A 15,422-nucleotide genomic window follows, 5' to 3' on the forward strand; every position below is an offset into this window, starting at 1 on the left:
GGAGTCATTGTCAATTTGGTTGGCCCTTCTATTTGCTTCTTTTTTTTCCCTTAAATTAAAAGAGCGGCGCATTAAGTCTTTGTATTAATTACGATTTGAATATCAAAGTCAAAAAACTAATCGTATACAATTGTTTCCCATAATACTATAATCAGTTTAAAACTTTTCCGAAATTACAGAACATAAAATTGACTAAGTTCATGGCATTCAAACATTTTGTACTCGCGTGACTACAAAAATTGAAAAATTTTCCCCTCTCCCGTAAATAGCTTCACGGCTTACCTTTAAAAGAGCGCGACATATTGACTACCGTTGAACAATGTTTTTAATAATAAATTGAAAACAAAAGGTAAAGAAACACTCTTAATCAAAATACAAATAGATTAAAACTGTTTTAAAGTCATAGATCATAAAATTGATGGACTTGATAGCTTTCAATTAATTTTTTTTATGTTACACCACTTATTTACTACTCTGCTCCCCCAACCCAATTCCAAGGGTTCTTAGATTGAAAAGGCGTCTGACTAAAAGTAAAAAAAAAAGAGTTTTTTATAAATAAAATTTAAAAACAAAACGTATACAAATATTGTTTAATTGAATAATAATAATATAAAAGTACTCCTGTGCATTTAAACCAAAAACTGATCGAGTTCATAGCTCTCAAAGAAAAATATATGAATTTACGGGTTTGGTACAATGTTATTGGTTAAAAGGCTATTCTGAGTTTAAAAAATATACATGAAAAATTACGCGTGTTTCAAAAATTTATGCCTACATATACTTCCCCGCTTAAATTTTTTATTACCGACACACTTTGCCGACTATCAGAGAATTTTTTTTTTAAATAAATGACAAATGTATTAATTGATTCGGCTTTAAAAAGTCTTGAATAATAATTCTATACGTTTTATTTTTTTAAAAAAAGTATTTTTGGATGATAAAAATGGGTGTAAAAAAAGTTAAAATTTTTGGTCGATTTAAGCTTGGTGGCACGTTAGTTTGGTAAAATCGAATTGCACTAGTTCCAGGATGATATTTATTTTTATTGTTTATATTTTTTTAATAAGCAGGTTTTGGAAAAAGATTGACCTTCAAAGAAAAATATTTAAAAAAAACGGCGCTTGTCTGTATTAGCACATCTATTTAAGATCTCAATTTATTTTGTTCGATGTCAGCAGCCTAAACTTGTCTCTTATAGGAATCGAACCCAGTCGTGAAAATGAGGTGTGTACAGATGCTGGTATTTAAACGTACTTTTTACAATAGCTACCAATGTCTAGACCCCAAGACTAGTAACATTCTATAGCTCTCGTGTTTTTACATCTAAATGAAAAAATGGTATATGCATCCAAATCAAATTGCTTGTCGCTAACCCATGCCGTTATGTTCTTTTCACGTTTTGCTCTATAATGCACTTATTAATCATTGATTTTACTTTTTCAAAAGATGCGCTAGACCTAGACCCGGCCTTGACTTTCATTTCAAGTTTATCACTTAAAAACCCATGACGTTATCTTCTTTTTACATTTCTCTCCATACTGTACTTATTAATCTTTGATTTCATTTTTCCAAAAGATGCGCTAGGCCTATACCCGGCTTCCGTATGAATTACAACTTTATCCCCTTTATTTTTGTGCAGTTATCATCTCCCACACTTGTAAACCAAAAAATTAGTGCAATCAAGTTTTATTTCAAAAGCATGATAACTACGCAACGTTATTCTTTGACTTTATTGTCCTTCACGTGCTATTTCATCTTGTAGATCTTTTTCGAACATGTACACCTGTAACGGAACATGATCAAACACCAATCTTCCTCCTACTGATACACCCATATAAATAGGACCACTGTTTGTAGCAAACACAAAACCAGCCGTCTCCAACAAGCGTTTCATCCGGTACATAGCCTCATCCGGGTTATCTTGAATTTGAGCTTGCCAAACATCCCCTTCATATTCTAGTGAGGTTTGCGTCATGATTTATAAGAAAAAAATATTTGAGAGAGAAACACATGTAAACTTGAAAAATAAAGTACCCCTATTTATACCATTTCTCAGCAAGTTCGATAATATAAACATACGTGCCGAGTCATCCATTTTTCTCACGTTATATTGAACAGGGGTGCAAAATTTTTTTCTCATTTAATCTTGCTTAAAATCCTTTTTTTTTCTACTCGGAACTCTCTACGTTTTCCTTGGTCTTTATGTCTCTTTTGAATTTGACCTCTTGCGAAACACTTTATTTTACCTTGACCTCTTGTCTTCTTCCATGTCATCCCAAAAGATCTCATTTGCCACGGCTATTTCCCTATGATCGGCATTGATTGCTCGTAATTTTTGTTCAATTTGATCAAACATCCAATCGATCGAATTTGTTCTCAAAAAACTTAATTTTCTCGCCAACGGATGCGCCATCAAAACAGCCATTTCGCGATGAAATCCAGCTTCAATCGTGGTGTAGCTTGTGACATTGATAATTTCACTGGCTAAAATACCTGCGATTCCTAACAATCCATAAAGATGGAGAACACGTTCTCCCCGTACTTTCCTTTTATAGAAGCCGACTTGGTCTGCTCCATTTTGGATCATAAGTGTCAGGAGCGGGGCGGGGCAAGAGCAGAACAGAATGATTATTAAGGTGAGGGACAAGGCAAAGAGAAATTATATATCTATTAGTACTAATATATATATAAAAGGAATGTAGATAGAAAAGGGTTTATTCAAAGAAACAGGAAAAATAGATAAGATCTTGAATACAGAAATAAGAATAAATAAACATGCTGTTATTTATATTAATTGACAGATCGGGTAAACAAGGGTTCGGGGATCAGATATACAGAGACAGATTATTAGTCATATTGAGTTTGGGACATCTTTGGGGTAGCGGGCATAGATACAGATAATTTCGGGGAAAGATGCAGAGGATAACATGGGCTGATATTATTAATGTTTTACAAGGGAGTTCAAAGGCAGAGGTACAAAGGAAACGGGTGTTAAATGGGTTTGACAAGGACAAGGGATAACGGAGATACATTATTTGGAACAGAGACGTTAGACAGGATACAATAGTGATGTTTGACAGTGACATGTGTGACAGGAGACAGAGAACAGGGAACAGGTGGAACAGGGACAATGGGCTAGTTGGGTTTCAATAATGATCTGAGACATTTTGCATGATAATATACAACTGAAACCTAAGCGGTTCATGACAATAAGATCCTCTGCGTCTCCAGGCTGCATGTTTTGGTACACAACGTATTCCGAATATGTCAGGTAGTGGTATAAACAGACAATATATTTAAATACTTGTTATGTGGTGTTTGTCATTGTAAACGTATCCTTGATTATCGACAATCTAAACGTGAACTCAGCCAAGTCGCCTGATTCTAACAAGCGATCGAACGTAGTACCCATAACCACACTTCTGGACCATGGGTTGAGCTCATCGTCCCCTCTTTGTAATTTGGCGAGGTAGTTGGAATTATCATTTTTTTCAAGTCGATTCAAGAGACGACCTTCTATATCAGCAAGCTCCTCTTGCTCTGCTGTTGTTGATGATGGTGCTGTTGCTGCTGTTACAGCTGTTCTTGAGCTCGTAGCTCTAGCCATGGACGTTTCCAATCTTTCAATGACCGGAGACGGTCTAGGAGCCGGTAAAGCTGCTACGCTTGCTACTGCTGCTGATGCTACTGCTGCTGCTGCTGATGATGATGATGCTGCTGCTGCTGCTGCTGTTGATGATGATGATGTTGCCGCTGTTGTTTCATGAACAGCCTCAAAGGCCGCAGCTAACTCTGCTGCTGCTTCTGCTAATGCAGCCTCCCTTTCGGTTTTTGGAGGAGCTGCTGCTGCTTCTGCTATTTCTGCTGCTGCTGCTGCTGCTTCTACTGCTGCTGCTAGAACAGCTGTAGCTGCTGCCTCATTAGCCGCTTCTTGAACGGCTGCTTCAAGATCTGCTGCTGTTGTTGCTGTTGCTGGAGCTGCTGCTGTTGTTGTTGATGTTGTTGTTGTTACTACTGCTGTTGTTGATGCTGCTGCTGATGCTGCCGCTGCTGCTGCTGTGGTTGTTGTTGCTGGAGCTGCTGCTGTTGTTGTTGTTGCTGCTGTTGTTGTTGCTTCAATTGCTGCTGCTAATTCGGCAGCTGCTACCTCAAATTCATCATCCTCGTCATCAACTGCTCCTACTGCTCAACCCAACAATATGCCGGAATCGTGCTCTTCTAACTCATCATCGCCACACGAATCTACCCAGTTAATGGTCAATACGTCCAAAGGAGTTGGATCCGTTACATAATAACCATCACATTTCGTGGCTAATGTGATATGATTTTTCATATGCGCCAGGCGGAAGCCACTCTCACGCATTATTCTTTGGAATTGTTTTATTCCAAGATGGGGTTCACGAGCATTATTTTACTGAAAGTACTTTATAAACTTTTCAAAATCAGGGTATTCCATAACGTCAAAAAAAGTTATAAGGAAAAAAGGAAAAAAAAACAGACAACATTCTTTTCGGACAGCGTTTATATACCCCCCTATGTCTTCATTGTGACGCTATAAAACAATTCCCTTTTTCAGTTCCATCTCTGTCTTTAGAATACAAGTATACATCTCTTCTCTTTTAGATTTAGTCAGTTTATTGCTGTTTACTTTGTTTTCTATCTGTCATGTATTTTTATTGATGATCCTATCCAAATGGCATTCCATCTCGTAAACATAGTTATTCATGCAGATTTACTTTCTTTTTTTTATACTTGATGGTATTCCTCTATAAATACATTGTACTTGACCTTATGTCTTCATGATCCTCATAGTTTTATCCTTTCTCTTCTTAGTTGATTGTATTCTTTTTTAAATTTAATTATACTTCTCTCTATTTCATCTTTGCTTTTCTTGATCGATCATCTTCCATCCTATTTGTATGTAACTATATCTTCTTTTTCTTATCCACTCACATGCAATCCTATCGTACCTTGCAACATCAATTTTAACAGTTACTTAATTCATTGACACCTTGCTTTCATTTAATCCATTGAATTACATCATGTACCTTTTAATTCCATCTTATTTTGTTCCATTTCGATGGATTCCATTGCATTCGATTGTATTCCGATTGATTCCATTGCATTCAATCATACTCTGTCGTAATCCCTCCTATCTCATTCAATTCCATTTCATTCGGATTGATTCCATTGTATGCAATCCTATTCCATCGTATTTCATCGGATTAAATTCATTTCCATTCAATTCCATGTGATTACATTCAATTCCATTCAATTACATTGAATTTCATGCAATTACACTCAATTACAACCAATTACATCAAGTACCATCCAATTACGTCAATTAACATCCAATTACACTCAATTCCACCCAATTGCTTTCAATACCATCTAATTACACTCAATTCCATCCAATTACATTATATTCCATGCAATTACACTGAATTCCATCGAGCAGCATTCAATGCCATCCAATTACACTCAATTAACTCCAATGGCATCCAATTCCATGCAAGTACATTCAATACCATCAAATTACATTCAACAACATTCAATTCAAAGGTATTCAATGCTATTCAATTTTATTCAATGTTATTCTGGTCATGTACATCCTCTTCTGTCGTATTCCGCCAGATTAAATTCAATTCCATCCAACTCTGTCATGTGGTGATCTGCTATATTGTTGCTACATTAAATAAACCTATATCTATGACATCAATACATTAAGAATGATTAAGGAATCAATTACCGAATATAGATAGTTAGTACTATCATATCACAAGGTTACAAGAACACAGTGACTAAGGCTTACTAAAGATATGGAAGTACAATGTGTCTAAGATGACAGTAATTCCAAGTGTAACATATGAGGAACTATCGCTATCGATATAAAAAGTATACTATTCATTAGATAATAAAATAGTATCTAAAAATATGACCTTTTTCTAAAATAAATATTTAATAAATTATTTTTAAAAAATGTTCAAACGTATCATTAATTTCTTAATTGTATTAATAATAACAAAAACGGTCAGTGAGGGAGTCTGACGTGTGAAGGTAAGCTTGTGCAACCTTCTGGACTGTGTGTATGGTATCATGATGTTCTCAGGTTGTAACATGCTTGATACGTGGTAGTGGAGCAGACTGTTCCTCTATTTACAAAATAAGCAGTTAAAGGTAACAGGATACACACTGGGAAAATGATAACAACTTCAAAGATACACTAAAAATAGTGGTACAGCAGATAGTCTTTTTTATATAAATACTTGTTCATTTTATTTCATAATAAAGACAATCGAATAAACAGTCTCAAATTACTTATATACTGCGTTATAATTTTACTTACCTCAAAACACAATAATTCCATCAACTACTGACTATTCGTGTTTTTAGTAAATTCATTGCTCACTTTGTGTTATTTGCTGATTCATTTCTACATTTTAATTAAAGCTGCCCTATTAAGTACTACCACCGTCACAGATATTCCGCTATTACTTCATATCGTTAATCAAATATTTGTACGCGATTTTTAATTATTAATATAACAATTTTAGACTTACTTCAAAAACAATGACTGTTTGGTGTTCATGTTTTGTTTCAACACGAGCTAGTCAATTATGAAACTGTTACAAGTACTACTTGTTTAAGCATATCGTATAAATAATAGGTATTCTGTAACATCGACATTTTTGCTAATTTCTCTGGTTTTCTGATCAATAATTGTTTTCTGTCCGTAATGTTTGGTAGATAGATACTCTATTTAAAGCTAGCACTATTATAAAGATGCTTATTACTGTGTCCGTCAAACGTTTAGCGTAGTTGAGCAAAGTATTTTTGGGCTTCTATGTCTGACTGTGTCGTGTCTTACCTCCCTTATGGTAGAGACTTTTTTAACAATGTAATTAGACAGCCCAGGCTATTGGCATTTTATTAAAACTATTCCTACCTCTTTAAAAATGTTTTTCGACTTCTGAAAAATATTTTTGCCCTTTAAGTAAATTTTACTTTAATTAATGTATCTTTTGGCTGGTGACGGTTACATGTTATTTTGTTCTCATACTTGCTCCATGAACGTACAAGTTTTTCCTGAAACTGTCTAAATTGCGTCAGTCCTTTACAAGTGCCGGAAAAAATATTTTTTGGTTATATTGTCGGGTTTTTTATGTATTTAAAAAATTGTCAAGGTAAATATGGTGTCAATTCCGTTGCTGTTTGCCCGATATGCAGTGAAGAGATTTCCTTTATCATGCTAAAACTATTCCAATTATTTATCAGTACTGGTTGTTGGCATAAAATTACCTACCATACCAATTGGTGATATTTTTATTAACTTCCTCCGTACTCGCTTGTATTTAAGCACATTTTCCCATTTTCCATCCAAAAAAAATGGAAGTAGCAAGTTAATTTCAAGTGACTCCTACTTATAATATATTTTATACACTGCATCACTTGATTCTTAGAAATTTATAACATGAACGTATTAGTAATGTGGTCAAAAATGATTATATCATTTTTGTACTAGTTTTAGCTATATTTTAGTAAAAATGTTAAATTTCATTCGGTGGACAACTCTGTTTTTGGCAGCAAGTATTATTCTGTCTGTCCTGTAGGCCTTTCAGCTCTTGACATTCGCCAATTGTATATTAATGAGAAATCAAAACAAGTAAACTATTTTACGCAATTTGATAAATATCCTCAAAATAGGGTCATCCACTCAAATATTCCGGTATCAAGCTGATATTTCGCTCCTAATACAGGGAGATCGAATCTCATCCATCGCGCCAATGTTTACCATGCGGCTAATTTAACGCTCATGAACTAGAACTTGTTTATTAATTCCTATAATCTTATATAGAAAAAACCGTCGATGCTCTCAAAAATTAGTGTCTATTATCTTTTGAACCGGATTCTTACATATGGTAACCGTATATCTAAAAGATGAGTCTAAAATTAGACTCTATTCATCTAACTTCAGACTCATAAAAACTATGAAACCGAATAAACAAGTTTGCCCTAGAAATATAACACTAGAAAGCCTCGAAGGCATTCGTTATAACTTTATGTAGTTCCGACTTTCATTCAGGGTGCTATGTGTGTCAAGGCTTGGCCTTCAGAGGGAAGAATAGTGTAGTGCGCGTAATGTAGGGTACTAAAAGATAAATAAGTCAATGGGATCATCGTTCTTTGGAACAAGAATAGAACCGTTAAAAAGAGCTCGTTGTTTTAAGTAGAATATTGTTCTTCCATGTATCGTTCCCACATTTGTCTGGTGTTTCTATACATGAAAGAAGAATCTCGTACTGGTTCCTTCTCATAGGACCTGGCACTCTCATGGACCGACGCACCGCCTTAGTCTTTCACACTACATTACTACCATTATCTTGTCAATTACCTTGCAAAGAGCCGTGGCTCTTGTTAATGATAAGAGAGGATGAAAAAAAAAGTCTTTCGTATTGATATTTTATTGTGTCACAATTAGGATCAATGAAACACTACGACCTTGAATTAAAGCCAAGTAGCAAAAATGAACTCCTTATTATTTTGAATATGATCGGAACGAATTTAGCCGCTGTCTTTATAATATACGTAATTTAATTCTCCAGTTTTGTCTAAGAAAGAGGAGTGAAGCTGAAGATCTTGTAATTCCTTTGTTAAGGCTTTATCCTGCTTAATCACACTAATGAATGTTTGGGAATTTTTCCCAGCTCCATCGCTCAAAGGCTGCAACGGAGTTAGGAATTACAATGGCAAGAGCGCCGTACTTAAAGTCCTTAAGTAACACATTGTGTCTTTTACCGGCAGCTTTTAAAAGTCTGGTCTGGTATTTAATGGATTGACCGTCTATTGAAAGAAGGTTAAATCTTTAAAGTATGCAATAGGCCATGTATGTTTTACCTTTGATTGCTTGCATGTGTTTTTTATGTGTTCCTTGGCCTTGTAATTTCGATTCTGCCAAGAAACAAAAAAAGTGATAACATCCGACGTATTGGATGCACTTTCCCAAGACATCGTAAGTCTGACCAGCATTGAAATAAAAGAAGATATCTTTCAGAAAGTTATCAATGTCTTTTTGCTCGGTGGTGCTGTCATAGTAGGCATTTTTAAGACTCTGATTGCCTTGAGTCGGAGTGGAGCGCTTAGAATCGACATGTTTTGTCGAATTGCGACAGTTGGGGTAATGATAGCATCCGCCTCCTTGGAAGGGGTGGTAGGAACCTCTACTGGTTCGACGACACTGATTGTATTGGATTCTTCAGTGTCATTTTGACACGAGGCCTCGTCATCAATGTATGGGTTTGAGGCATACGATTTGCCTTTCTTGGCAGAAGAGCTACCCTCATGGTTTTCTTTGGCCATTCTTTTTCTTGGCACAGCCATTGGTCTCTCCTCAATTGGCGAGGCCATAGATTGTTCTGATTATGTACATCTTAATATATATACATTTGTAAGATAAAAAAAGAGCTCACCTTCTTCGGTTGGTAATTGAATGTTTTACATTCTCAAACCTTGACTAATAAGATGGCATGGTTTTCTGGATCTAACAAAAATAATTGGTTATCTGTTACAAGATGATTGGCTTACCTTGTACTTACATTCGCTTTTGATACTAACATGCACGTTATTTAATTTAGTTATTTATGCTTTCTTTGTGTTTGATGTCGAACAATAAAAAGGGTGAGAGATAAAGAAATTTGACGTCCATCACCACCTTTCAATATGCATTTTGGATTCAATCGCGTACCTGTCGGAAAGCGACTTTTTGTATGTAGGTGCAAAAGTCGAATTATTCTGTTTTTCTTTTTCGCGTTCTTCTTTTAATAGTAGCCGAGAGCTATATTAAATACTATCCCTACTTTACTATCAGAAATAGCTGTGTTATGTCTATTCCACGATCATTGTATGCGCAGAAAATGGTCAGAAAAAAACCGATAGGCATTCATTGCTTTACGTGTCGAAAGACGGGTGGGATGTTTAAATTAAAAGCATTTTGTTGTCATCTTATAGCCTTATATTGGATCGAAGTCGGGTGTTAAAAAATTACTGTCTGCTCTTTTTTGTTTCTTTCCAACGACGGGCTTTCCCTATACTCCCCCCTTTAATATTTTAGCACTAATAATGTTTGATAACTATCAGTAAAACGTTTTTATAACTAAATATTTAAACTAATTGCTTATGTTTCAAACCAATGTTACAATCGTTCGTCTGTCAGAAATCTGTAGCAAAACGTTTTTTGGGGTATAAAATTTTAATTAAAAAAGAGCAAAACGTTTATCAGGTTTAGGCTTAGGGACACGTTATATTAATTGTTTTCCATGAGAAATGATTCGTATCGCATTATTTGGTATATAAAACATGGTATCGAAATACTTAGTCAGGTTAATTATAATGCGTACAAAATACAACATTAGGACTAGACACCTGTAGTGATATACTTTACAAGGAGTTGCGTAACTTCAACACAGGCAATTATTATGTTGGGTAAGACTTTACAGGCGATTCCATGGCAACCAAAATAGTAAACTTCTGTTTTTTTGGACATTCCTTGCCCACGTGATTAGGCGGAATAATAATCAGGAGTATGACTATATCAAGTTTATGGCAGAGATTGCGTAAAAAAAATTGAAAATGTGTTTATTTTTCTAGCCATAAAATTTTCAGCTCAATATACAAATTGGCCTTGGACACAATAATTGACCTTCTGCTATTGCAGTTTTTGTAAAAGCTCCATATATTTTGAAATAACGAACACTACAGCCACGTTTTAGCAATTAAACATCGACCAGTCAACTGACCGGTCAAAAAATAATTTACGAACGGTCAACCTGCCGGTCGAAAACTGAAAGACAATCGGTCAGCTCGCCGGTTGATAGTAAGAGGACTGTAATGAACCGCCTATGTTTCAGTTGCATATAATCATGCAAAATGTCTCACACCATTATTGAAACCCAACTAGCCCATTGTTCCTGTTCCACGTGTTCCCTGTTCTCTTCCTCCTGTCACACATGTCACTGTCAAACATCACTATTGTATCCTGTCTAACGCCTGTGTTCCAAATAATGTATCCCCGTTGTTCCTTGTGCTGGTAAAACCATTGAACATGCGTTTCCTTGGTACCTCTGCCTTTGAACTCCCTTATAAAACATTAATAATATCAGCTCATGTTATCCTCTGTATCTATCTGCGAAATTATCTGTGTTCATTCCCGCTACCCCAAAGATGTCCCAAACTAAATATGGCCGTTCACAAGCAAACTTTATTTTCAAAAACAAATCGCTCGATTTGTAAAAAGGTTTGGTAGCCCCAGTATAAGTACTAGCTTATAATTTTAGTATACTGAGGATAGCAATGTGGCCCATATACAACCAGTAAATAAAACAAGCTAGTTTACTAATTAGAAATATTATTTTAAGTCATGTCACACTTGTTTTTACTTTTTTGTAATTTATAGCCCCCACCTACGAGGGTATAAATTACTAATTTGTAAATTGCCGAACCCCCCATACATTTTGGCTAATAAAATGTTTTTTTATAGTTTGAATTACTATTTTGAGCTAAATACTTTTGTTCCCAAAACGTAAAAAAAGTTTTGGTTGGGGACGGCCTATGACTAATAGTCTGTCTTTGTTAATCTGATCCCCCAACCTTTGCTTACCCAATCTGTCAATAAAGATAAATAACAGCATGTTTATTTATTCTTATTTCTGTATTCAAGATCTTATCTATTTTTCCTGCTCCTCTGAATAAACCTTTTTCTACCTTCATTCCTTTTTATATATTTATTAATACTAATAGATATATAATGTCTGTTTCTTTTGTCCTCACCCTAATAATTATTCTGTTCTGCTCTTGCCCCGATTCACTCCTCACAGGCCTACTAATTGAAAAGGTTATCTTGATTAATTTTGTTTATAGCTCTGTTCAATACACCAATACTAGAACCAGACTCCAAAGCAATGACACCATTAGAGCAGCATTGGACTAAACGAAAGTGTGGTAGACTCAAAAATGGGTTACATGTTTAGAATAAAAATGTTTCAGTGAAGGTTATGAAAAAAAAGGGTTTAACATCTTATAATAGTGATACTAGCTTATATATTTCCTATGAAGCGCTGTTAACGGGATCCATCACTTAATAATAACAAAAAACAGAAAAATAAAAATGTTTGGAAAGTCACCCTATGAATCAGTATGTGATGTCATTACACAAAATACGGAAACCTTAAACGGTTACGATACTTTGGAGGGCACTGTATATACGTTTTTGAAATTTAGCGCACGTTTAAGGATGTTCTGATATGATTTGCGACTTACCTTAGATGTGAAATTAGCTCAGATAATCCCCATACAAGTTTAGAATGCTTGAACCTTTTCGGAACCGTTTCTAATTTCTTATAATGTATTTTGGTCATTAGTTTAATTTAATCAGGGAAACCTTAAGTATCGGATCTGTAGGGATAACGGACCGGAGTACCCTGAAGTTAACGGATTTTCAGGGATAACGGACCGGAGTACCCTAAAGTCAACGGATTTTCAGGGATAACGGACCGGAGTACCCTGAAGTTAACGGATTTTCAGGGATAACGGACCGCAGTACCCTAACGTCAACGGATTTTGAGGGATAACGGACCGGAGTACCCTGAAGTCAACGGATGTTGAGGGATAACTGACCAGAGTACGCAAATGTATTGGATCTTGACAGATAACGGACGAGAAATCTGAGATTTTTATGATTTATACAGAAAACAAACTGGAGTTACCAAAATATAGTCCCACTAAAACTTTTATTCGATCGACTACACATGTTCTAAAAAATGTTTTGTTTAGCTGTTTATTCATTTTTAAACAGGCATTTTATGTTAAAAAAAAATTTGACTTGACTTTCATACGATGTTTTGGCAAGGGCTAAGAAGTTAGAGTCCACATCTTGCAAATATTGACTTGCATACACAATAGCTGTGTGAAAATTTGTTTGTTTAGGATATTTATGGAGTTTAACTTTGACCAGACAATTACCAGAAAGAGATGCTTTATGGCGTCGTCTGTCCAAGCTGTTAGTACAGATTTAAAATATGATTTCGTCAAAAATTTAACACAGGGATTTCAGTATTGGGTTTTAAGTAACTTCAATGGCTATTTCTATTCGTTTAAAACTTTGTATTGTACTCTGACAGATGTCGGAACTCAGCTAGTAACTACTGGAGAATTAGACGGCTAAACTCATGTCGGTGTCAGGAGCGGCGCGGGGCAAGAGCAGAACAGAATGACTATTAGGGTGAGTACAACTGTCATGAACGGACAGGCGGACAGGACAGACAGAAGGATACTTGCTTACAAGAACAAAGAAATAAAAGATAATTATTATTTTTATTATAAGAGAGAGAGAGAGAGAGAGAGAGAGAGAGAGAGAGAGAGAGAGAGAGAGAGAGAGAGAGAGAGAGAGAGAGAGAGAGAAGAAAAGAGGAGAGAGGGTTGTTAGGTAATATATCTGATGAAGGGGAAGAAAGAAGAGGGAAAGTTAGGCTATATTTATAGTAAAGGATTGTATAGATATTTAGCATAAAAATAAGCAATGACAAAGTTTAGTAAGCCATTACTTATTTATGAGACATATTCGATGATTGATAGCTGACACGTAGATGACAAGGTGCTGACAAAGAATTACCAAAATTAATGCATCTACGTGACACGATCATGACAACAACGCAAGAGAAATTATATATCTATTAGTATTAATATATATATAAAAGGAATGTAGGTAGAAAAAGGTTTATTCAAAGAAACAGAAAAATAGATAAATTCTTGGATACAGAAATAAGAATGAATAAATAAACATGCTGTTATTTATATTAATTGACATATCGGGTAAACAAGAGTTCGCGGATCAGATATACAGAGCCAGATTATTAGTCATATTGAGTTCGGGACATCTTTGGGTAGCGGGAATAGATACAGATAATTTCGGGGATAGATGCATAGGATAACATTGGCTGATATTATTAATGTTTTACAAGGGAGTTCAAAGGCAGAGGTACAAAGGAAACGGGTGTTAAATGGGTTTTACAAGGACATGGGATAGCGGAGATACATTATTTGGAACAGAGACGTTAGACGGGATACAATAATGATGTTGGACAGTGACATGTGTGACAGGAGACAGAGAACAGGGAACAGGTGGAACAGCGACAATGGGCTAGCTGGGTTTGAATAATGATCTGAGATAATTTGCTTGATAATATGCAACTGAAACCTAAGCGGTTCATGACAGTCGGGTTGGACCGTGGTGGTATTTATCCATTTACTCTAGGCTGTCCGGAAATGCACATAGAGCAGTCGAATATATTGAATATGGATGGATATCAGACCAGAAGTTCCAAAATCTACCTCGTTTATAATTATTCCATGATTTTCAGAAACATTTCTTAAAAGCAAAACTTAACTAAATGTACTATGCAACCAGGAATAACATACCATTTTGCATTCAAGGCGTAGTCTTCAATTATAGACAAATTAGAGTCTTTATGTTGTATTCCGACAGTATATGCAGCACATTTGCGGTGACATACTTGCACTCCGACGATTAAAGTGATTTATCATCTTTCAGCTTTTGGCATATGTCAGATGATATTTCATAATTCACGTAACACTAGTACATATATTTATTTCAGTTACGGACTGTTATTTTATTATGTTAGATGTACCTTTCGGGATATTGACAGTTTAAACAATACGTCAATAGAATCTACCCAGGGTAGTCATCTTCCCGTTTGTTGTAAATAGTTGTTGTCAGAAACGTGGCTAGGAATACACCGCAAAATTTGAAGAACGATTATTTAAAAATTGACCGCAATCGCCATGATTGCGGTCAAAAATTGACCGTATCGCATTTTTGGCGATAATATCCAATTTTGACCGCAATCGCCTAAGTTTAACTCCGAAAAAAAAACAAATAGCTTCAAATATTGATTTTGCTATCCTTAGAGGTTAGATATAAATAATAGAATAATTTGGTCGAAAAAAATAGTTCTTTACGACAATTATTGATGATTTTATAAGAGAAACAAAACGGATGATTTGGTTCATGGACTGGGTTTGAGATTTTGTATCACGTCAGATAAATTTTCTCGCACTAATCAAAAGAATTTTTTTATTTTTTTAATTTTGCCTTTTATTTTATAAAGTTATGTCGCCCACTTTTCCAGCCAGTTTCGACATATCCTCCTCAAATGCCTCACCCGTACGTATGACATACATGTTGGACGACTGATCAGTGGCATTGACCAGCCCGACCGAACACATAATATCCTCCGCGTCAAAAACGACAAACTTCTTTTGCTCATTCTTGGAGTAAGCCTTGACCCGGGGAATAGCCTTGGAGTACGGGGACACCCCATTCGTCTTCATCAACTCACCATAGACATAAT

General features: G+C 35.5%; 4 protein-coding genes across 4 annotated transcripts; 1 reads left to right on the plus strand and 3 right to left on the minus strand.

Annotated features, from left to right (window-relative positions):
- Positions 1–1,729: 1,729 nt before the first annotated feature.
- EV154DRAFT_571075 (uncharacterized protein) lies at positions 1,730–2,587 on the minus strand (the record flags this gene model as incomplete). The annotated part of the gene is made up of 2 exons (XM_051606233.1): positions 1,730–1,847; positions 2,247–2,587. The coding sequence occupies 2 exons, from the start codon at positions 2,585–2,587 to the stop codon at positions 1,730–1,732; spliced, it is 459 nt and encodes a 152-aa protein (XP_051450973.1).
- A 3,507-nt stretch (positions 2,588–6,094) lies between these two features.
- EV154DRAFT_487940 (uncharacterized protein) lies at positions 6,095–7,795 on the minus strand (the record flags this gene model as incomplete). The annotated part of the gene is made up of 5 exons (XM_051599039.1): positions 6,095–6,223; positions 6,869–6,916; positions 7,006–7,112; positions 7,300–7,417; positions 7,793–7,795. 5 exons carry the CDS (start codon positions 7,793–7,795, stop codon positions 6,095–6,097), a joined length of 405 nt encoding a protein of 134 aa, XP_051450974.1.
- An 882-nt stretch (positions 7,796–8,677) lies between these two features.
- On the minus strand, positions 8,678–9,405 carry EV154DRAFT_487941 (uncharacterized protein; the record flags this gene model as incomplete). Its single annotated transcript, XM_051599040.1, has 3 exons — positions 8,678–8,841; positions 8,896–9,016; positions 9,109–9,405. The coding sequence occupies 3 exons, from the start codon at positions 9,403–9,405 to the stop codon at positions 8,678–8,680; spliced, it is 582 nt and encodes a 193-aa protein (XP_051450975.1).
- A 1,096-nt stretch (positions 9,406–10,501) lies between these two features.
- Positions 10,502–12,023, plus strand: EV154DRAFT_487942 (uncharacterized protein; the record flags this gene model as incomplete). The annotated part of the gene is made up of 4 exons (XM_051599041.1): positions 10,502–10,516; positions 10,955–11,282; positions 11,450–11,464; positions 11,914–12,023. 4 exons carry the CDS (start codon positions 10,502–10,504, stop codon positions 12,021–12,023), a joined length of 468 nt encoding a protein of 155 aa, XP_051450976.1.
- Positions 12,024–15,422: the final 3,399 nt, after the last annotated feature.

This window comes from Mucor mucedo, assembly GCF_025094135.1.
Source record: "Mucor mucedo strain NRRL 3635 chromosome Unknown EV154scaffold_212, whole genome shotgun sequence".
In the NCBI taxonomy this organism is placed as follows: Eukaryota; Fungi; Mucoromycota; class Mucoromycetes; order Mucorales; family Mucoraceae; genus Mucor; species Mucor mucedo.